Source organism: Bos indicus x Bos taurus, chromosome 5 (assembly GCF_003369695.1).
Source record: "Bos indicus x Bos taurus breed Angus x Brahman F1 hybrid chromosome 5, Bos_hybrid_MaternalHap_v2.0, whole genome shotgun sequence".
In the NCBI taxonomy this organism is placed as follows: domain Eukaryota; kingdom Metazoa; phylum Chordata; class Mammalia; order Artiodactyla; family Bovidae; genus Bos; species Bos indicus x Bos taurus.
In genome coordinates this window covers 16,564,925-16,585,066 of record NC_040080.1, presented here as the reverse complement: position 1 = coordinate 16,585,066, position 20,142 = coordinate 16,564,925, and the positions used below count along the sequence as shown (strand labels likewise).

At 54.5% G+C, this 20,142-nt stretch overlaps 3 protein-coding genes, 1 long non-coding RNA gene and 1 other non-coding gene across 6 annotated transcripts in view; 3 read left to right on the top strand and 2 right to left on the bottom strand.

Moving 5' to 3' along the window:
- LPCAT3 (lysophosphatidylcholine acyltransferase 3) overlaps positions 1-6,928 on the top strand; it is a 37,111-nt gene extending 30,183 nt beyond the window's left edge. Inside the window, exons 2-13 of the mRNA XM_027541193.1 lie at positions 17-124; positions 884-990; positions 1,637-1,730; positions 1,851-1,888; positions 2,264-2,442; positions 3,246-3,354; positions 3,879-3,965; positions 4,136-4,302; positions 4,725-4,872; positions 4,950-5,108; positions 5,224-5,346; positions 5,583-6,928. Coding sequence (XP_027396994.1) covers positions 17-124; positions 884-990; positions 1,637-1,730; positions 1,851-1,888; positions 2,264-2,442; positions 3,246-3,354; positions 3,879-3,965; positions 4,136-4,302; positions 4,725-4,872; positions 4,950-5,108; positions 5,224-5,340 — 1,313 coding nt within the window. The 3' untranslated portion in view covers positions 5,341-5,346; positions 5,583-6,928. The remainder of the gene's footprint in view (positions 1-16; positions 125-883; positions 991-1,636; positions 1,731-1,850; positions 1,889-2,263; positions 2,443-3,245; positions 3,355-3,878; positions 3,966-4,135; positions 4,303-4,724; positions 4,873-4,949; positions 5,109-5,223; positions 5,347-5,582) is intronic.
- EMG1 (EMG1, N1-specific pseudouridine methyltransferase) lies at positions 6,174-12,219 on the bottom strand. 2 transcript variants are annotated; one of them, XM_027541196.1, is made up of 6 exons: positions 11,572-11,897; positions 7,628-7,729; positions 7,373-7,514; positions 6,984-7,042; positions 6,752-6,901; positions 6,174-6,439 (listed from the first exon to the last, which is right to left on the bottom strand). In XM_027541196.1, the coding sequence occupies exons 1-6, from the start codon at positions 11,737-11,739 to the stop codon at positions 6,326-6,328; spliced, it is 735 nt and encodes a 244-aa protein (XP_027396997.1). In that variant the 5' UTR covers positions 11,740-11,897; the 3' UTR covers positions 6,174-6,325. The 2 variants fall into 2 exon arrangements, with proteins under 2 accessions (XP_027396997.1, XP_027396995.1); XM_027541194.1 differs by lacking the exon at positions 6,174-6,439 and having other exon boundaries at positions 6,480-6,901; positions 11,572-12,219.
- Positions 11,950-16,598, top strand: PHB2 (prohibitin 2). Its single transcript, XM_027541197.1, has 10 exons — positions 11,950-12,241; positions 12,405-12,489; positions 12,799-12,878; positions 13,765-13,949; positions 14,361-14,490; positions 14,584-14,687; positions 15,090-15,167; positions 15,496-15,572; positions 16,061-16,066; positions 16,254-16,598. Exons 1-10 carry the CDS (start codon positions 12,115-12,117, stop codon positions 16,279-16,281), a joined length of 900 nt encoding a protein of 299 aa, XP_027396998.1. The 5' UTR covers positions 11,950-12,114; the 3' UTR covers positions 16,282-16,598.
- On the top strand, positions 14,755-14,999 carry LOC113893869. The gene has a single exon (XR_003511389.1). It is a non-coding gene; the product is annotated as a small nucleolar RNA U89 (small nucleolar RNA).
- LOC113892388 lies at positions 16,568-19,566 on the bottom strand. Its single transcript, XR_003511037.1, has 2 exons — positions 18,536-19,566; positions 16,568-17,401 (listed from the first exon to the last, which is right to left on the bottom strand). It is a non-coding gene; the product is annotated as an uncharacterized LOC113892388 (long non-coding RNA).
- Positions 19,567-20,142: the final 576 nt, after the last annotated feature.

Below are 20,142 nucleotides of genomic sequence, written 5' to 3'. Positions count from 1 at the left end.
CTTTCTCCCCATCCAGGTTACCCCTTCGCTTTATTTTATCGGCGTTACCTTTTCTACAAGGACAGCTACCTCATCCACCTTTTCCACACCTTTACGGGCCTCTCAATCGCTTATTATAATTTTGGTGAGTGAACCTAGTTAGCACCACAATTACAGGGAGCCTGAGAAGGAACAGACCCAGACAAAACGTCCTGGAGGGAATCTAATGGAGAGGGAAGTTGTGATGCTCTGGGAGCAAAGAGAGGGTTTTATGGGCAGGAACACAGCTTAGCTTCTCCCTTCATGTACATTTCTCTCCCAGATAAAAGCATTTTGAGAATGGTTACCCTTACCAGAGGGACTTCCCTGGTGGCTCAGCGGTAAAGAACCCACCTGCCATTGCAGGGGACAAGGGTTCCATCCCTGGGTCAGGAAGATCCCCTGGAGAAGGAAATGGCAACCCACTCCAGTATTCTTGCCTGGGAAGTCCCATGGACAGAGCCTGGCGGGCTACACTCCATAGGGTTAGTCGCAAGAGTCGGACACGACTTAGTGACGAAAACAACAAAGCAACCCTTACGAGTCGCCATCCACAGAGAGGCACCGGTTGTCTCTGCTGGGGCTAGAACTGGCCAACAGACCCAAGCAGTTCCGCCAGGAGCATCCCTTAGGCCCAACATCCAGAAATACAAGCGCTCCCTGGCAGTCCTGTATTTTTATACAGTTAATTTCCTTCTCTTCCTCCAAATCAGGAGACTCCTTAAAAAGAAGAAAGATCCAAATACCAAAGTTGTTTTTTTTTTTTTCTGTATATATTCTTGTGTTCAGAAGTGTCAGGAAGGGTGGAAATGCAAGGGGGGTGGGGGGAAAACAGGCAACAGTGTGCTTTCTGCTCCACACCCAGGAACCCAGCTCTACCATTCCCTGCTCTGCATCGTGCTGCAGTTCCTCATCCTCCGGCTGATGGGCCGAACCATCACCGCCGTGCTCACCACCTTCTGCGTCCAGATGGTAAACGTGTCTCTCCCAGGGCAGCTCAGCTCACAGCCGGCTGGGCTGGGGGCGGGGGAAGGACAGGGGCTGGGGTGGAGAAGAAGCCGTGGACCAGGAGATCCACAGCGACCCTCAGCAGCGAGGCTCTGGGTCAGTGTCCAGAGGCCCTGGGAGCGTCCCTTGCAGGCCAGCCCTCTTGACCCCGTCGTCAGGGCTCTTGAGCCTGTCGGGATTAGCGCAGCCATCTGTCCACGAGGGGAGTCCCTCAAAGTCAAAGCGGGAGACCCACTTGGAATGAGCTGCAGAATGTGAGCATCTACATTGTCAGTTTGGGGAAGTGCCCGGTGGTCCCGTGGTTGGGGCTCTGAGTTCTCACTGCTGAGGGCCCTGGGGCCAGGGTTCAATCCCTGGTCAGGGAGCTGGGATCCCACAGGCCATGCGGTGAGGCAGAAAAAAAAAAAAATTTAAAAAAAATTTTTTTAATCCTTTAAATACTCAGTTTAGCCCTCACTTTGCTGAGAAACCTTGAGGACATCCCTTCCCCTTTACAGGTTCAGTTTCTACAGCAAGAGAAAGGAAAAGTGAAAGAATACCTTGGATTTCAGAGCAGTGGGAGATGCACTGTAGTGATGGCGGAATAAATAAATACTTGCCCCTCTCCTAGGGCTACCTTCTGGCCGGATATTACAACACAGCCACCGGCACCTACGACATCAAGTGGACAATGCCACACTGTGTCCTGACCTTGAAGCTGATCGGTGAGTGGCAGGTCCCCTCTGGCACCCACGCCCCTCCCATCCTCCCACCCACCCTCAGTCCACTGGCCGAATCCTGTGCCCCCTCCCTCTGCTCCACCCACACCTTCTCTCTCTGCTCAGGTCTGGCCATGGACTACTATGACGGAGGGAAGGATCAGGTAAGTACCCTGCCTCCGCAGAGAGGTGAAGGAGTTTAACCCAAAGGGAGGAGGATGGCTGTTATCATCAGGGGCGGGGCCTCCCCTCCCGCCCTCGGGCCGGGTGGTGTGATCACCATTTCTGACTGCCTGAGTCCAGCTCTTGCTCACAGCCCAGAGATCCGGCCAGGGAGGCCCTCAGAAGGGGGCAGCAGCCGGCCATGGCTGAACTTACCCCACACACACCTACTTCCCCCTGAAGCACCAACTCCTCTCCATATTGTCATCCCCTCAAAGAGGTTCTGTTTGAAGAACCCAGTTCAGTGGGGCCCCAGGGCGGGGAGCCCTCACACTGGCTCTGAACACACTGAACTCTTCGTTCTCTTCTCGGCGCAGAAATCCCTGACCTCCGAGCAGCAGATATACGCTATACGGGGTGTCCCCTCCCTGCTGGAAATCTCCGGCTTCTCCTACTTCTATGGAGCCTTCCTGGTGGGGCCCCAGTTCTCCATGAACCACTACATGAAGCTGGTGCGGGGAGAGCTGACTGATGTCCCAGGGAAGATACCAAACAGGTAATCGCCCCCTTCATCAAGACCTCCGTCCAGGCCTCTCACCCAACAAAGCCGCTTCTGAAGTGACCTCCCAAAGGCCGGCCGCATTCTCTGCCGTGAGTCAGGCTCTCGCCCTGTGACCGGCGGCACTCCGTGCCTACTCACTGCAGGGAGTGGGCACTTGTCAGCTTGGGTCACTTCCCACCATCCCTCCCGACCCTGTGGTACAAACGTCAAAATACACTTTTATGCCATAGGATTTTGCCTGAAGCAGTCATGTCCCTGCCTTTAAAACCCACCTTCCCAGTTTAAAAAATGTTGATAAATACATCAAAATCTATGTATTTCACAGTCCCGTGGACTGTAGCTGGCCAGGCTCCTCAGTCCATGGGATTCTCCAGGCAGGAACACTGGAGTGGGTTGTATTTCCTTCTCCAGGGGATCTTCCCCACCCAGAGATCGAACCTGGGTCTCCCACATTTCAGGCAGATTCTTTACCATCTGAGCCACCAGGAATCAGGAAACTGATCAAGTTACCAGGCAGATCCCTTTGCTGAGAACTTTGGCCAGCCTGTCTGAGCATTGATCCAGCCAGGAGAGAAGGGAGCAGATCCAAAGCTGGGCTCTGCATCGGGCTTTCAGTCCCCACATAGCCCAAGCACACCGGGGAGACCCAGAGGTCCGCTGGACCTGAGGGGAAGCACCCAGACTCAGGGTTTGCATGCTCCATCCTCCTGCCCAGCTGAGGCAGTGCTCACCCTCTAGAAGGCCAGAGGGAGGGGCCTCTGCCATCACCCGCCGTGACCCTGCTTGTCCCTTTCCAGCACCATACCTGCTCTGCGGCGCCTGGCCCTGGGCCTGGTCTACCTAGTGGGCTACACCCTACTCAGCCCCCACATCACCGAAGACTATCTCCTCAGCGACGACTACGAAGTGAGTGCTTTGTCAGCAGCAGCGGCACAACAGCACCAGAGATATTCAGTGGCCAGGCCAGGACCCCTGTAGATAGCTGAGAGGTGGGAGCACCACCCACAGTTGCCTGTTGGTTTTGCTGTAGACCTGAGAGTTGGCGTCCATCAGCCAGCACTGCACAGCCTTGCGGGCACAGGGCCATGCCAGGTGCGTATTAGCACCTCAACCTCCCCCTGCAGCTCAGCTTGGGCTCATTTAACAGCCAGGCGACCCGGCCAAGCCCCTCTGGCCCTGGGCAGACGGGCATTAGGAGCTCAGGACCCGGGGAGAGATGCTGGCTCGGCTCCATCTCCTTAAAGCCCCCAGCGCCTGTGGCCCAAGTGCCCCCACTCTAGGAAAGGAGGTGAGGCCCCGCTGTCTCGGGGCGTCTCCGAGGGGTTCCCCTTGGCCTATTGCAGAGTAGTCAGCCGCACATGTGAGGGAGAGCAAGGCAGGGCTCCTGGCCTGGCGGCGTTCCTAACCCACCCACGTTCTCTTCTCTCAAGAACGGCAGCTTCTGGTTCCGCTGCATGTACATGCTGATCTGGGGCAAGTTTGTGCTGTACAAATATGTCACCTGTTGGCTGGTCACGGTGAGGAGAGAGGGGTGGGGTCACAGGGGACCACCTGCCAGGGGTGAGGGGTAGAGGGGGTGAGGTCACAGGGGATGAACGTGTTGGGGGATAGAGGGGCGGGATCACAGACCACCTGCCAGGAGTGGGAGCCAGGTGGCGGTGCGACACCCATGGCCTGGCTCCCTCAGGAAGGTGTGTGCATTCTGACGGGGCTGGGCTTCAATGGCTTGGACGAGTATGGGACAGCCAAGTGGGATGCCTGCGCCAACATGAAGGTGTGGCTCTTTGAAACCACCCCCCGCTTCACGGGCACCATTGCTTCTTTCAACATCAACACCAACGCCTGGGTGGCTCGGTAAGCACCCGGGGCAGGGATGCATCATCACTTCTTCACCTTTCCCCACTTCAGACGGACCCCTCCAGGCACTCTGACACCCCCAGCCATGCCCACTCTTGTCCCCAACTCAACGCCCCCAAAACCATTCCTGTTATGTTTCAAAAACAGAAACAAGGTAGTTAGCGGCCTGGGTACAGGGCTGGCCCACCCCACTCTCCGCTGCAGCCTCGCCACCAGGCAGGCCATCCGTCATCATCCATTGTACCAAGCAGGGCCCCCAGCTGAGCCTTCGTTCAATCTGTTCTCTGTCTAAACTGTGACTCATCAGCTTGGCTGCCTTTCATTCTAAAGTGACCAGAGCACACTGCTTTCCTGCCCCACTGGGGGCGCCAGGAGGCAGGATGGATCTGAGGCTCATCCTCTCTCACCCTTCTCTCTAGCTACTTCTTCAAACGACTCAAGTTCCTCGGAAATAAAGTTCTATCCCAGGGTCTCTCGTTGCTATTCTTGGCGCTCTGGCATGGCCTCCACTCAGGGTACCTGGTCTGCTTCCAGATGGAGTTCCTCATTGTTATTGTGGAGAGACAGGTGAGCCTTCAGGATGGCGGGCAGAGGGGGCCTGAGCAGAGGAGCAAGGTTGAGTGAGCCCGTTCCCTCCTCCCCAGGCTGCCAGCTTGATTCGAGACAGCCCAGTCCTGAGCAGGTTGGCCTCCATCACCGTCCTGCAGCCCCTCTACTATCTGGCGCAGCAGACCATCCACTGGCTCTTCATGGGTTACTCGATGACCGCTTTCTGCCTCTTCACGTGGGACAAGTGGATGAAGGTAGCCAGGGGCCTACCCGCCAGGAGGGGAAGGGACTGCTGAGAGGTCAGACAGGCGGCGGGGACGGGGACAGTTCCAGGCTGTCATCTACCGCGGAGGCTGCGTGTCCCCACAGGTGTACAAGTCCATCTATTTCCTTGGCCACGTCTTCTTCTTGAGTCTACTATTCATATTGCCTTACGTCCGTAAAGTGATGGTGCCGAGGAAAGAGAAGTTAAAGAAAATGGAGTAATTCCTGGTAAGTACACCTCCCTACAACTGAGCGTCAACTATCAGGTCACAGAAGACAGCCACAGAGTGGGGTAGGGCGGGGGACGGGTAGTCCTGGGAAGATGGGGTGAACCTCACAGGGCCTGGCTTCCAGAAACACAGTATGGGGCACTGACTGCTCTGAGAGGTGCCCGGAGGGAGCTGGAAGGGCTGGGGCCCGGAGACCAGGAAGTGATGCCAACGCCTCCCGCTTTCTCCCCACAGGTGGCCCACCGCAGGACTGGCACATCAACAACCCGCCTCCCTTCGCAGCACTCCTCCGCCCTGGAGCACAGAGAACCAGAAGCCCGGGTGTGGGAAGACGGGGCTCCCCAGCTGTGCCTCTGCCACCGGCCACGTCTCCATTTGGGGCCAAAGGGGAAACTCTCGTGGGAGGAGCAGAGGGGCCCACGTCCCTCCTCTGGGCTCCCCCATGCACGTTGCCTTATCTCTTCCCCCTCTAGCCAGGAACTTGTGTTTTTCTTCTGCCAATTTACTATGATTGTATCCAAGCCGCTGCCTCCGCCCCCCCATGGGGGGAAGGGAGGGGCAAGGCCCCGCCTGCTCCACTTTTCTACCTTGGACTGACTGTACCACATAAAATCACTTCAGTTTGTTTGTTTTTTCACGGCTGGCGCCCCGGCTACTTTCTTTCAAACGCCCTCCAGGCGTGCCATGGCTGAAACAATCAGGGCTCCCTCGTTTAGGGCACCAGACTGCAAACACCGTAACCTCAAGGGTCTTCCTGAGGTCTGAGGGATTACACCAGGTCACAGCATTGCTGCCAAGTTTAGGAACTCTCAGAGGACAACCAGGTTTACAAGAACGACGTTTATAAAATAAACAGCAGGCTACAGCCTGGACTTCCGCAGACCCCGGTCTGGGTGCAGGGAGGGGGTCTTCCAGCAGTCGACTGAGGACGGGCGGGAAGCAATGTTCGCAGTGTCTGTTGGGACCAGGCTCTGCTGTCAGATGACCCCCCACGCTTCTTCAAAGGCAGTGGTGACTTTTGCACAGGTGAGGGCGGCAGAGAGCGGGTAGTTGCTGATGGACACCATCTTCTCTGTGTACTCCACGTCCACCTGAGGAAACAGCATCCGTCAGCGGCTCGGTCGCTCCGTCACAGGTTCAGCCCTTCTTTAGGGCAGAAAAACTGCCATCTCATAGCGCTGTTTACCACCAGTGTGGGCAAAGGATGGAGAAGGACTAGTTCCATGATGCACACCCCAGCGTTCCTCACAGGATGCGCCGGGGGCAGGAGGTGCAACCCCCTCAGCTTTTTCCTTACCCTCTACCTCCCAACTCCTAAGGATCATCAAAGATGCTGAGTGCTCTCGGGATTTTGTGCTAAACTTCAGCTCCGTGAAGAATCTGAGAGTTGAGCCCAGCCTTACCTTGCCATGGGCAAAGGCCCCCACCACAAAGACAATGGGGTCACTGCTGGGCGCCAGCTCTCGCACATCACTGACGACCGGGACAGAAAAAGAAGTGCCAATTTTCATACACCCAACTGGGAAGTGGTCTGACACTGGATTCTTAATCACCTAAAGAAAATAAATAAATAAAAATCAGCCCCAGAAACATTCCCAGAACACCACCTCCAACCAGTAGGTAACAATACCTCACCTTCAAGAGCTTCTGGGGGCCATCAGCCGCTCGAACGCTGAGTTTGTGTAAAAGCTGAACTAGGACAGAAAAACAGAGTTCAGAGCTAGGTGGAGACGCAGCTTCTCATGCCAGAAAACCAGAAAACCCTTAGGTGAGCTGGGTTCCACGTGTTCCGTGCATCCACACAAATGAGATGTTCTCAACAAGTAGCTGCCAAGCACGAGGCTGGTTGTGCAGTGACAGGCCCCCCTCCCTTCTCTGCAGCCGGGAACCCACGCACATGGGAAGAAAGTGCAGACCCCTGGTTCTGGAGTCACTCACATGACCCCTCCCCCACCTAAAAAACTCCACACTTTATTCCCCTTCCTCTTCCTCCCTCCATCAATTCTGCCAAGTTTCTCTCTCACCCATAAGGCCACAAAAGCGGTCAAAGGTTCTGGGAATTCGAGTCTGGGGGTTCACTTCAATCAGCACATTCTTCTGCGTGTGGATGTAAACCTGGAGCAAGCCCGCCCGGTTCAGGGGACTGTCCATCAGCATCAGTAAACTCTGAGGGAGGTGGGGTGGAGACCAGGGCACAGTCAGGACAGAAAAGAAGCCCTACAGCTGCCTTACCTTCTGTCCAGAGGCCCCAGGGCCTGAGCTCCGCCCCCTGGAGTTACCTGGTGAGCTATGTCCGGCCTCACTTCCCCAGGGTCCCGGCCATTCTTCAACAACATGGACTTGTGCTTGTCACAGTTGAGCAGCTCATATGTCTTCCCCACCTGAGAACAGGGAACAAGAGCCGCATAAGCTGCTTTTCCCTGGAATGCCGGTTCTCAAAGAGGGGTCCCCAAACCAGCAGCATCTGAAAACTTGCTCAACAGTCAGATTCTCAGACCCACCCCAGATCTATACATAAGACACTTGGGGTGGGGCGCCCAAATCCTGCAGGGGATCCTCTTGCCCACATCTTCCCCACGCCTACCCCCATCACTGATCTTGGAGGGAAGAGGGAGGAAGAGGGCAGCCTATGATTCCACACACTCTAAACTGGATCTAATTTTAAAACCTATGGGTATCAAGCAAAGCCAGTGAGGGGTTCTGGAACCAGGCAAAAGTTAGGTTAGTGAGCAAAAGCATTACATGCACACTGGGCAAAACATACATGGTCACTACCCTCAGTCTGCTTAAAACAAGCATGCACAATGTGAAGAGCTGTAAATCTGAACAGGAAGAAGTGTGAAAACTCTAATGAGGCCAAAGGTAGTATAACCAAGGAACATTCTCAGAAGTAAAAGAAAAGGGGATGGTTCCAGGTTTAAGCTGTGTGAGCAACAGCTAAAAGAAACAATTACAAATTGGAGCCCTGAGGAGCATTAGGGTGGTCAGTAAAAAGTTTTAAGTACAAATATAGTTTTGAAAGGCTAAGTTTTTATGTATCAATACAACATTTGTATGTCTGGCAACATTTTGAGCTATGACTCTAAACCAAAAGGTTTAGGGGAAGAGGCATATAGATTTTGAAATTAACTGAGTAAGTGACATAAAAATGTCACAGAGAACAAAAACAAAGGGCCAAGAGTTAGGTCCACGGAACACTCTTCTATGCATGTGCGTGCTCAGTTGTGTCCAACTCTGTGACCCCATGGACTGTAACCACCAGGCTCCTCTGTCCGTGGGGCTTCCTAGGCAAGTATATTGGTGTGGGTTGCCATTTCCTATTCCAAGGACAGAAAAGAACCTCTTGAATAGATGAATCTAGTTTTGACTCATTAGTAAGTTATAACCAAGGTTTTGTTCTTTTAATGGAATAGAACAGAAGACATCAGAGTAATTCAAATGCAGTCATGGTAGATAAAGGACTATGAAACTTTCTCCTTCATATAGTTGAGTGTGCACACTGGCTCACCATGTAATTTTTTTCTTTTTATTGTGGGCTATGGTTAATCTTGTAAACCACTAATTAGAATAATCAAAGAATGAATACCATGTGTATTCTGTAGTAGGTACTGGAGATATAAGAATTTTAAAAAACCTTATTCTCTGTCCTTATTATAGCCTTGTAGTGGAAAAGACAACCAACCACATGAATATTTAATTCAAATTGTGATAAACATGAAGGAAAACTAAATGGTTCACTAAAGGATTATGAGGACCTGATTTATACCAGGAAGGGAATCATTTCTATGAGAGAGTAACACTTAATAATTGAAGAATGAGTAACATAATAGACTCAATAATTGTCCAATGAATAAACATTAAGTAGGAATAATGAGGCAAAGAGCTGAGTAAAGGGTGCTTGCAGTTACACAACATTATCTGCAATGCCCTTACGGTCTAAGAGAACTTAGTGTTTTCAAAGAGCTTAGAGGAGGCCAGTGAGGCTGGAGTACAAAGAACAAATGGAGAGGGGACTTCCCTGGTGGCCCAGTGACTAAGACTCTACACTCTACACTAAGGCCCAGATTAGATCCCTGCTGGGGGAACTAGATCCGGCATGCCACAGTGAAGATCTCATGTGTCACAACTATGACCAAGCACGGCCAAATAAATATTCTTTAAAAAAAAGAAGAAACAGAGCAGGCTGATGAGGCTGGCAGAAGCACGAGGGACCAGCACAAGGGAGCAAAAGCTAACAGTACAGAAGACTTCCACCTTCAGCTTCAACTTCCGCAACGGGTTTTATCACCCTTGGAGTATCATTAATGACAACTGGCCTAATTTACTCTGGAGTATGTTCTAGAAACTTTAAGTTACCTACAACCTTTTCAGCTTCTTAATAAGTAACCTGAATCAGTAACAACTAATTCCAAGTGACAAAAGATTATTCTAAATCCTTTACACACATTAACTCCTTTAATCCTCCCAACAATCCAGTAAAATAGGTACAAATACCATCATCCCCACAGAACATACCAGGAAACGAAGTGGTTAAGTGAATCTGAGAACTAACAGGCTGGAGGGATGAATATGTGAACCTATAATTAGGTTAGAAATATCAATTATAGAAGAAAATGAAACCTGATTAGCTGGTCATTTAAAAAGTTTTCTAAACTGCAACCTTAATAAAGTGCCATGGTGGCTGAGGAAAGAAAGGTGGAAAAGAACTGCACCTAGATTACTATGGAAATGTACTACTTTTAAAGCACTTTCATTACAATCCCCCTGCAAACTATTAACTGAGTTCTACAAACTGACTACAAACTTTTCTCAAGAATCAGACGCTTAAAATAAGTGTAAGACTCTGGGTTAAAATTAAAGTCTGACTTCCCAACTTGTGCTATTTCTTCTGGCTCTACTCAATGAACAAGTTTAGCTCTAAAGGGCAAGAGAAACAATGTCAAAAGGAATGAGAACACTGCACAAAGATTTAAGACGGAACTGCCGGATTTATTTGGGAGAAGAGCCAAATGATAGGTAAAAATAAAGACGTATTGATAACCTGATCCACACAGTGTTTTGAAATGTATAGTAGTAATAAAGGAGAATCAAAACACTAAGTCCTTACAAATAAAAGGGTGGGCCGACTGAGCTAAAGGGCCTCTTGATGAAAGTGAAAGAGGAGAGTGAAAAAGTTGGCTTAAAGCTCAACATTCAGAAAACTAAGATCATGGCATCTGGTCCCATCACTTCATGGCACATAGATGGAGAAACAGTGGAAACAGCAGCTGACTTTATTTTTCTGGGATCCAAAATCACTGCAGATGGTGATTGCAGCCATGAAATTAAAAGACGCTTACTCCTTGGAAAGAAAGTTATGACCAACCTAGATAGCATATTGAAAAGCAGAGTCATTACTTTGTCAACAAAGGTCCGTCCAGTCAAGGCTATGGTTTTTCCAGTACTCATGTATGGATGTGAGAGGTGGACTATAAAGAAAGCTGAGCACCAAAGAATCGATGCTTTTGAACTGTGGTGTTGGAGAAGACTCTTGAGAGTTCCTTGGACTGCTAGGAAATCCAACCAGTCCATCCTAAAGGAGATCAGTCCTGGGTGTTCATTGGAAGGACTGCTGTTGAAGCTGAAACTCCAATACTTTGGCCACCCGATGCGAAGAGCTGACTCATTGGAAAAGACCCTGATGCTGGGAAAGATTGAGGGCAGGAGAAGGGGACGACAGAAGTGAGATGTTGGATGGCATCACCGACACAATGGACATGGGTTTGGGTGGACTCCATGAGTTGGTGATGGACAGGGAGGCTGGCGTGCTGCGGTTCATGGGGTCGCAAAGAGTCGGACACGACTGAGCCACTTAACTGACTGAGCTACAGTAATTACCTTTCCCCTTTGCCCAGTAAATTTGTCTTAGGATGAACCGAGGAACGACGCGAGGGACGTAACCTCTCCTCTAAGACGACTTTTGGGGTTAGGGTTATCACAGAATCCTGGTAAATCAATCGGAAGCAAGGATGTGAGCGGCACAGAGATTCAAGAGCAAAGAAAACGAGTACTGCCAACCCAGGATGTTAAACGAAGAGGCAGTCGATTAGGCCACTCCTTCTCCAAAAGCATGTTTCACCCGTCTCTGCTTTCTCCATCCATCACCCCCTGAGCCCACCACCCTCACCACACCGGATCCCATCCTATCGATCCACTAGCTCTCCATCTCCTAGTCCGAGTGTACCTTGACTGTCTCCAGACTGGCTCCTTCCAGCACCACAATGAGCCTACGGCCTCCGATCTTGCTTCCCGCCCCAAGTCGGGGCCGCTTAGGCACCACGGCATCCCAGTCCTCTTCCTGCTCCGCAGCCCGGCGCTCACGAGGTTGGAATGCACCACTGGGCGCAGCCATCTTGCATCCGGATCGGAAATTGTGTAACGTCCTTAAACCGGCCTCAAGCTCGCCCCAATCGCCAGCTTCCTTCCGTCTGCCATTTCGAAAGTGGGCGCTCAGAAATGGCGACGACTCCGCGTCTAGCGCTTGCGAAGCCTCTCTGGGAGGGCAGGGTTCCAGAAAGGGGCTAGACTTCCGTATACGTACTTCCTGTGCGCCAGCTCCGGTCCGCCGTGGGCTGCGGGGAGGGTTTAGAAAGGAGCACACTTCCGGTGCCCTTTCTCCCGCGAGCACCTGGGGCCCGGACCCTCGTGTGGAGGGTGCCATCCCTAAGCGGGAGCGCGGTAGAGACGGACCGGCACCCCCTTCTTACCGCCGGCCTCAGGACCGAACATGGCCCAGAACTTGAAGGACTTAGCCGGACGGCTGCCCTCCGGGCCCCGGGGCATGGGCACGGCGCTGAAGCTACTGCTGGGGGCCGGCGCCGTGGCCTACGGCATCCGCGAATCCGTGTTCACCGGTGAGCAACCTGCGCCCGCTCTCCGGACTCCCGCCAACCTTCCCTGGACCCCTTCCCAGCCCCACCGGGGCCCCGCGCTCACCCAGCCCCTCACCCCGCCCCACCAGAAGCTGGCACGTACTCTGAGCCCGGCCTGGACTGACCCCCACCCCTCTCCCTGCAGTGGAAGGAGGGCACAGAGCCATTTTCTTTAATCGGATCGGAGGGGTGCAGCAGGACACCATTCTGGCCGAGGGCCTTCACTTCAGGTAATGGCGGGCAGAGCTGACTGACCCTGACCCATCACCCTTGAACGTCGACCCACCAGTACCTGTAGTTAAGACTGACAGCGAGATTCAGCGCTGCCCTTTCCCCTTCTCACCCCATCTCCCCGAACAGTGGTGCTGCCCAAATCTCCAGCAGCACATACTGTTGTTTTCCGAAGGGAGAAGAAAATTTCTCCTTGACCGTGGTCATTAAGAGGAGGAGCAGGTCAAGAAACACGTGGTGAAGGAAATCCGGGCAGAACTAGTGAAATCGCAGCTTCCTAACCCCTATCCCTGTTCCCTCCCCTCCAGGATCCCCTGGTTCCAGTACCCCATCATCTATGACATTCGGGCCAGACCCCGAAAAATTTCCTCCCCCACAGGCTCCAAAGGTAGGTCTGGGCACTGGGGCGTCCCTGACAGTAAACACGGGAGCCTGGTCAGAGACTGGGGAAGATGGTTGTGTCAGATCTCTTGGGCTTTGGCTTCCACTTCTGCAAACAAGGTGCAATAAAAGCACCTGCTCCAGGGATTAAAGCAATACATTCTGGACATGCTGTGCATTTGCTCGTTTTCAACTGTTCCTCCCCCCTAGTGTAAACTGAGTAAGAGCATTATTTGTCTTTTGTCTTATTCACTACCTAGGTCAAAGCCTCGCTTTAAAACTTTTCTTTAGCTGTTTGATTTATTAATCTACTGGTACATTCTGTTCTGGGGAAACTTGGTCCCACCTATCCCCTAGGGCACCTATTCCCTCCTAGACCATTCACAGATGTTGTGCCTTTGAGATTCCCCAGATCAACTCTTACACAGACACACACACACACAATGAGGCAAGTAGCTCACCTGTAATGTACTTTTTTGCATTATCTTCAGTGAAGGTTTCTTAAATTCCCAAAACCCTAGGCCTTAAAAATGAAGGATTCACAAAACAGTCTTTGTTCTCAAGTCCTTACTGTCTAGTTCAGGAGACCGGTGGTAACGATACAGTGTAACAACTTTCAGTGAAGCATCAAAAAAAAAAAAGTCAGCGTTTCTGGAGGAGGGGCCATGGGTAGAGAAGATTTGACCATGGACAGGTATGCACTTGGCCTGTGCTGAGTCACCTCTCATCAGCCTCCTCACTCTCCTCCGCCCAAGGCCATTCTGGGCCACAGGGCATTGCCCTAGGTAGCCAGGGAAGCACGCACAGGAGAAAATGCCTAGGGAGGGCGGCTTTGCCGAGAGGCCAGGTGAGCCCCCATAGCCTCGCCCAGCCACTTCTGACCTCTTTCTTAGACCTGCAAATGGTGAACATCTCCCTGCGGGTGCTGTCCCGACCCAATGCCATGGAGCTGCCCAGCATGTACCAGCGCCTGGGGCTGGACTACGAGGAGCGAGTGCTGCCGTCCATTGTCAACGAGGTGCTCAAGAGCGTGGTGGCCAAGTTCAACGCCTCCCAGCTGATCACTCAACGGGCCCAGGTCTGACTCCAGCTACCCTTCCCTCCCACAGCATCAGCATTTCCCTCCGAAGCCCCGCGGATGAGCTTTTAGGAAAGGCAGCCCATTAGGAAAGGACTGTAACCTGAGGTCCCATCCACCCAAAAAGCCGTGCTGATGGCCCGTGTGGGGAACGAGGGCCGGGCCTGGTTAGTGTCAGGCAGGGAGGGAGAACCGTGGTCTAGACCCGCACACACGGTTTTGGAAAGAGTGGAGGTTAGGAGTCTGACCGAGGCCTCTCCAGCTCGGCGGGCCCAGTGAGGAACTCTGAGAGCATCAGTGTGCCCCTGCGGTGTTCCAGAGATCTGGGATTCCCGTGGTCACGGCAGCACGCCTTCCTTTCAGTTCTCCGGCCCCCTCAACGCCCCTCTCCTGTCCGCCCCCGCCCCCCAGGTGTCCTTGCTAATCCGACGGGAGCTGACCGAGAGGGCCAAGGACTTCAGCCTCATCTTGGACGACGTAGCCATCACCGAGCTGAGCTTCAGCCGCGAGTACACGGCCGCTGTGGAAGCCAAACAAGTGGGTGAGTCAGGCGAGGGCGTCCGAGGAAGCAGGCAGGCGCGACTGGGTTCCCACCGCCTCACATCCCTGTGACCCCGATTCTCTCCCGCCACAGCCCAGCAGGAGGCCCAGCGCGCCCAGTTCCTGGTGGAGAAGGCAAAGCAGGAACAGCGGCAGAAGATCGTGCAGGCGGAGGGTGAGGCTGAGGCGGCGCGGATGATATCCTTCCCCAGAAGCGCCGCCAGCGCAGCTCTGGCGCACACCGCTCTGCCTCCCCCGCTGTAGGCTGGCTGATGAGACTTAAGGCGAATGCGACCCGTGCCCTTCGACCCCTGGGGGCGGGGGTTCCGAGTGGGATCTGAGAGCTTGGTGGGGCACCTGAGGGCTGGCTCTCCGCCATGAGGCAGATCAACAGCGCAGCTGGCCTTGCCTCCACGTCCACTGCTGCCTCCAGTTCCCGGCAGCTGCCTGCAGGGAGGCCGACAGGTGGGGCTGGGCACGAGCCACGTGAGCGCAACCTTGGATCTGACAGCCCAGGGGAGGGCCGAGCAGAGGGAGTAGGCAGAACCGGACCCGATTGAGATCTGGCCTCGTGTGGCCCCTTAACTGCATCCTGCTCACTTGGGAGAGGCCCTGAGCAAGAACCCAGGTTATATCAAGCTACGCAAGATCCGGGCAGCCCAGAACATCTCCAAGACGGTGAGTGTGCACACGTTGAAGGGAGGGAAGTAGAATCTTCCTTGTTCAGATTTCTGTTCAAATTGGCTTGTCTGACACTCTTCCTCTCATCAAAAATTAGTCCTCTGGGCTCCCCTGACCTTCTGTTCATGCCTCTTGTGGACCTAACCCGTCACCGTTGCTCGTTGCTTTGGTTCCCTGAGTGAGCACAGAAACCAGGGCGCTCATCCCGGCATCCCTATTCTAACCCCCAGGTGTTCCGTCAGTGGTTATTGAATTGCAGGGGTAGGAATCAAGGTCTTTTTTGCAAGACCTTGTGCAAACATTTGTCTCATTTCCTGCCCTGTAGATTGCCACCTCACAGAATCGTATCTATCTCACTGCTGACAACCTCGTGCTCAACCTACAGGATGAAAGTTTCACCCGGTGAGAGACAGGGCCTTCCCCTGGGTCCTCCACACAGATCAGGGGCCGGAGTCTGGCTGCTCGGGTTCTAGAACCTGTTCTAGCCTACTCATATGACCCTGGAAAACACCATTTCTCTGGATCAAAGTTAGAAAAGTGGGTGGTTGATAATTCCGACCTTGAGTCTCACAGGATTTTATGAGATCAAATAGGATTGTGTAAAGCGCTTTTCACCGAAAAGCAGTGAAAGATGATATTCAGTCCTTGTCCTGGGGAGCTGCTCTGGGGCGCCGAAGCATGCTAGGAAGAGAGAGATGAGACCTGGCAGTGGCTGAGGGAGCAAGTCTCTTCCTTCCCAGAGCCCGAGACTCCGGCTTCCAGCAGGCTTGCCTTTTTCTCGGGATGGAAGAGGGGGTTAGAGCTGGGTGGGGCCTGAAACTTGTCAATCACATGTACCTTTCTTTTGTCTTTCTGTGTTTCCTGTTCATGTGGTGACCTGGTGTTCTCAGGGGAAGGTAAGTAGTGGACAAAACCTTGTTGCTTGTGGGTTTTATCTCCCAGTACCTGCTTTTCCCCCACCAGCTCCCCTTTCTCACCATCCCACCCACACACCCGTGGCTGGGGAGGAGTGGGTGGCCTGAGATGCTCTGCCTCTCACAAGTGTGTTCCCTAATCATGTCACCATCTGTCTCATTTCCACAGTGACAGCCTCATCAAGGGTAAGAAATGAGCCTGGTGACCAAGAACTCTGCCTCCAGGGAGGAAGTAGATCTGTTTCTGCCCTGGTGTTTGAGGAGTCACTTGGGGCCCACCCCACCCCCACCCTGCTATCATGAGATGGTCCCTCTGCATCGCTCCTCCCAACCCTTCTGATGAACAAAGACTGACCACTTCTGGGACAATGACTTTCCTCCCTGTGTTGGCCAGGGGTTTGGGGACAGTGTGATTTCTCAGTGATTTGCTACGGTGTTGATTCCTCCCTCGTGGTCCGGAGGCGATAACCACCACCCCAGGAATTCTCAATAAATTTTTATTACTGAAGCTGAAGTCAAAGCCTCCCGGTGTTTGTTTGAGTGAGGTGTTTGAGTGTGGCCGGGCAGGCACGCATGGGGAAGCAAACATGCGCATGCGCACACCGCGCACTCCCGGGTCCTTCTCCGTCTCTGCCAGCAGGGGGCGCGAGGATGCTGGCGGGGGCAGGTCGGGAGAGCCAGGCCAGCTGCTCTCACCCTATAAGCCCGCAGAGCAGGATCCAAAACAGGACCAGGGTGGGAACCGCGGGCCTTGGGGTCCGGGCCCAGCTGCACTCCCCGCCCCGCCCTCCTAAACCGCATCTCCCCTTTGTTTACCAACATCTCCTTTTCTAAGGCCGGAGCAGCTGTGGCTTTGCTGAGCTAGACCAAAAATCTGATGATCCCAACAGGAGCTGCTTCCTTGGTAACAAGGCTCCACGCAACTATGGAGAGACCACTTGATCTCACCAGAGGGCTTACGTGCTCAAACCCCCGCCCTAAGGATCATGTCACCTGCCCAGGCTGCCCGCACTTCTCAGCCAGGGCTTGCCCTCTGGAGGTGGGCTTCACTCCCACAGCCCGGCCCCCACCCCCACCCCGCAGACCAGGCGCCTCCTTCCTCCTCGATGCTGCCCTCACTGAGTGAGCAGAGAAAGGAGCCCACTGGCTGTGCCCACGTGCCACCTCACCCGTGTCCCATCCATTGTATTAAGGGAGACAGGGGAGAGTGGGAACCGGAGGATGGTTGGCACCTGGGCAGAAGTGTGTGCACAAGTCAGGGAGGTCCTGGTGACCGGGTTAGAGAGCCGGGGCTCACCTTCAGCTGCTTCGCGGCTTCTGAAGAAATTAGATTAATTGCCCCCTGCTCACTGTCATGAAAGGGACAAGGAGACAGGGAGACAAAGCCCTAAGGAGCTGGGAGTTCCAGGGGAGAGGTGAATGAGCCAGAGTCCGGTCCACGCTTTCATTTCCCTCACATCCCCGAGGCAGGAAGGGGATGGAGGTGCCTGGAGTGTCCAATCCCCTGGGGCTCCGAGGCAGCCATTTTGATTCCTCCTATTGTTTCCCTTTCCTAGTGACTTCCCCCATCTCCCCAAGGGTAAAGGTCAGAGGTTGCTGGTCCGGAGGCCTCCGTAGTCTTCAGGCCTCCCTGAAGGTCATTGCCGAGGGCACCAGCCGGGGGCCATCTTTACCAGACAGTGTTAGGAGCTTCACCATTAGACCATCCAACACTGTGCTGGAAGATGGACCCAGAGCCGGTCACAGACATCCACGCTGGAGCTGGCCAGTCTCTCCAGGGACCCTGGCCTCGGGCCAGCTGAGGTCTCTTGAAGGTCTACCAGCCAATCCTAAACTCCAGGTCAGCTGTGGGTCCTAGATCCTCCAGATGACAAATCTCTCTGGGTTCGGGGAGGGGCTGGGGCCACTGTGTCCCTTCTGTGGGCAGCCAGCCAGCCAAGAGCCGCCTCTCTCAAGGCACCCTCCGCTCAAGAAGAAGGGGCCTCCAGGGCTGGGGGTGGGGGGAGATTTGGGAGTGGGGACGCCAGCAGCTGTGCGCAGGGAGCCCCTGAGGCGGTGGACGTCGCTGGCACTGAGACAGGGGCCTCCATCATTACCCGGCAGTATTAGAGACTCCCAACCAGCACCCAAACACTGCTGGGTAAGACGGGGGCCCCCACCCCGCCACCCATCCAGAGCCAGTCCTAGGCCCAGGCCCCCATCCCCCACCACCCGCGTCCCTGGGGACACTTCCGGGTGAGCCTGCAGTGGCCACCAGCCCCACCCTGGGTTGTTGATCCACTGAGGCCCGAGCAGAACTTCGGAAGCCCCCTCACCATCTCTTCTCCACCCGGAGCCCCTTCCCCACCACCCCCAAAGCCAGTCTCTGCCCCCACACACCAGCTCCCCACCCTCAAACCCCCTCAGCAGTCCCTAGCCTGGCCCCAGGACCCCTCTCCCAGTGGCCTTTACCTGTCACCAGGCCGCCTGGCCCCCAGAGAGCATGGGCCACGGAGAGCAAGGGGAATCAAGGCCCAGGATTCAAGGCCTCGGAGCCGCCCTGGCCTCCACTCTTCCTTCTTCCTTCTCTCCTGCCGGGCAGCGCAGGCTCCTCACCTGGGCCCCGCCCGCCGCCCCTGCGCACAGGTGTGTCCGCCGGCCATAGGCTGCACCCTGCTGCCTTAACCCCTTCCCTCCCAGTGCCAGCCACAGGCACCTCCTCCGAGGCCTAGTCACCCCACCGGAGGCCCCCAGCTTTTGCCACAGTCTCTCCTCTGATTCCTGCCTCCTTGGATCCGCGACCTAGGCCAGGGAGGCCTTGTCGCCAGAACAAAGGACAGGGCTGCCTTTGAGCCCCTTCGCCTTCCTCCTTGGGCCTCACCCCACAGCCGCTCCTGCCCCCCGGCCAATCCTTTCCCCTGAGTCCTCTGCCAGAGATCCTGAGGTCAGAGGGGACTCAGCTCTGCAGGGACTGGGTTCAACCCCCACCCAGAACATCCCAGCCTGCGGAGGGCAGGGGGGTCTCCGAGGGGCACCTCCCTGTCCTCACCCTTAGTGTTGGGGCTTCTGCCAAGAGTCCTGAGTTCCTGGCCAGGAACCTCTGCACTGACCCGGCCAATTAGAGTTCTGAGGGCTTCTGCAGCCCTGGGCGCAGTCCCCCGCTCCACTCTTCAGAAGGACCAGGCACCTCACCAGGGAGAGCCACCCCTGGGCCCACCTCGAAGCCCAGGAGAAGCCAAGTCCCAGCCTCCGGCAATTAGCCCAGGGCGGTTCGAGGGTGTGGGACCCGCCTTTCTTTTGTGCAGCTCAGTTGGGATGAAAGGGTTGCTGGGAGAGGGGCCCTGAGGCGCACAGGTGATGCTCCACCCTCGCACCCCCTGGAGGGTGACGGCTCCAGGGAGCTGAGCTGCCTGCCGAGTTGCCCAATCCCAGCTCTCGGCCTCCACCCTTGTTTGTGTGCCTGCTAAGTTGCTTCGGTGGTGTCCCACTCTTTTGTTGCCTGCCAGGCCCCTCTGTCCATGAGATTCTCCAGGCAAGAATACTGGAGTGGGTTGCCATGCCCTCCTCCAGGGGATCTTCCCGACCCAGGGCTTGAACCCAAGTCTCTTATGTCACCTGCACTGGCAGGTGGGTTCTTTACCACCTGGGAAGCCCACCTTTGTTTGTTTCCTTCTTAATTCTTGTCTACTTATTCTCTGTTTGTGGACTGTTTCTGGGTTTGCCTTTCCCACCAGTCTCCTCAATTCCACAATGACAGGAACAATCAGATCCACCATCTCGCCCCACCACTGCTCCAGTGCTAGGGACATGGGGACACTCAATACAGAAATTGTCCACTGAGCAAATGACCACCCAGTCTCAGCCGGCCCAGCAGCAGGGAACCGGGCATTACCGAGTGGGGTTCTCTCAGGCTCAACTCCCCAGGAGACCAGCACTTTCAATCAACATAAAGCCTTAACACGAAGCAGGAATCATTGTTGTCCACTGCGGACACACAGAAAGTGATCAAAAATAAAACTAGGGAAGCCTGGTGGCTCAGTGGTGAAGAATCCACCTGCCAATGCAGTGGACACAGGCTT

Bases quoted from the DNA above. Each gene is read 5' to 3' on its own strand.
- PHB2 (XM_027541197.1), top strand. From the start codon at position 12,115: ATGGCCCAGAACTTGAAGGACTTAGCCGGACGGCTGCCCTCCGGGCCC. The intron at 14,688-15,089 runs ATATCCTTCCCC...CATCCTGCTCAC, and splicing joins AGGCTGAGGCGGCGCGGATG to TTGGGAGAGGCCCTGAGCAA. The intron at 15,168-15,495 runs GTGAGTGTGCAC...CCTGCCCTGTAG, and splicing joins CCCAGAACATCTCCAAGACG to ATTGCCACCTCACAGAATCG.
- EMG1 (XM_027541194.1), bottom strand. From the start codon at position 12,048: ATGGCACCCTCCACACGAGGGTCCGGGCCCCAGGTGCTCGCGGGAGAA. The intron at 7,515-7,627 runs GTAACTCCAGGG...CACCTCCCTCAG, and splicing joins GGCCGGACATAGCTCACCAG to AGTTTACTGATGCTGATGGA. The intron at 6,902-6,983 runs GTGAGGTATTGT...TATTTTCTTTAG, and splicing joins GCCCCCAGAAGCTCTTGAAG to GTGATTAAGAATCCAGTGTC.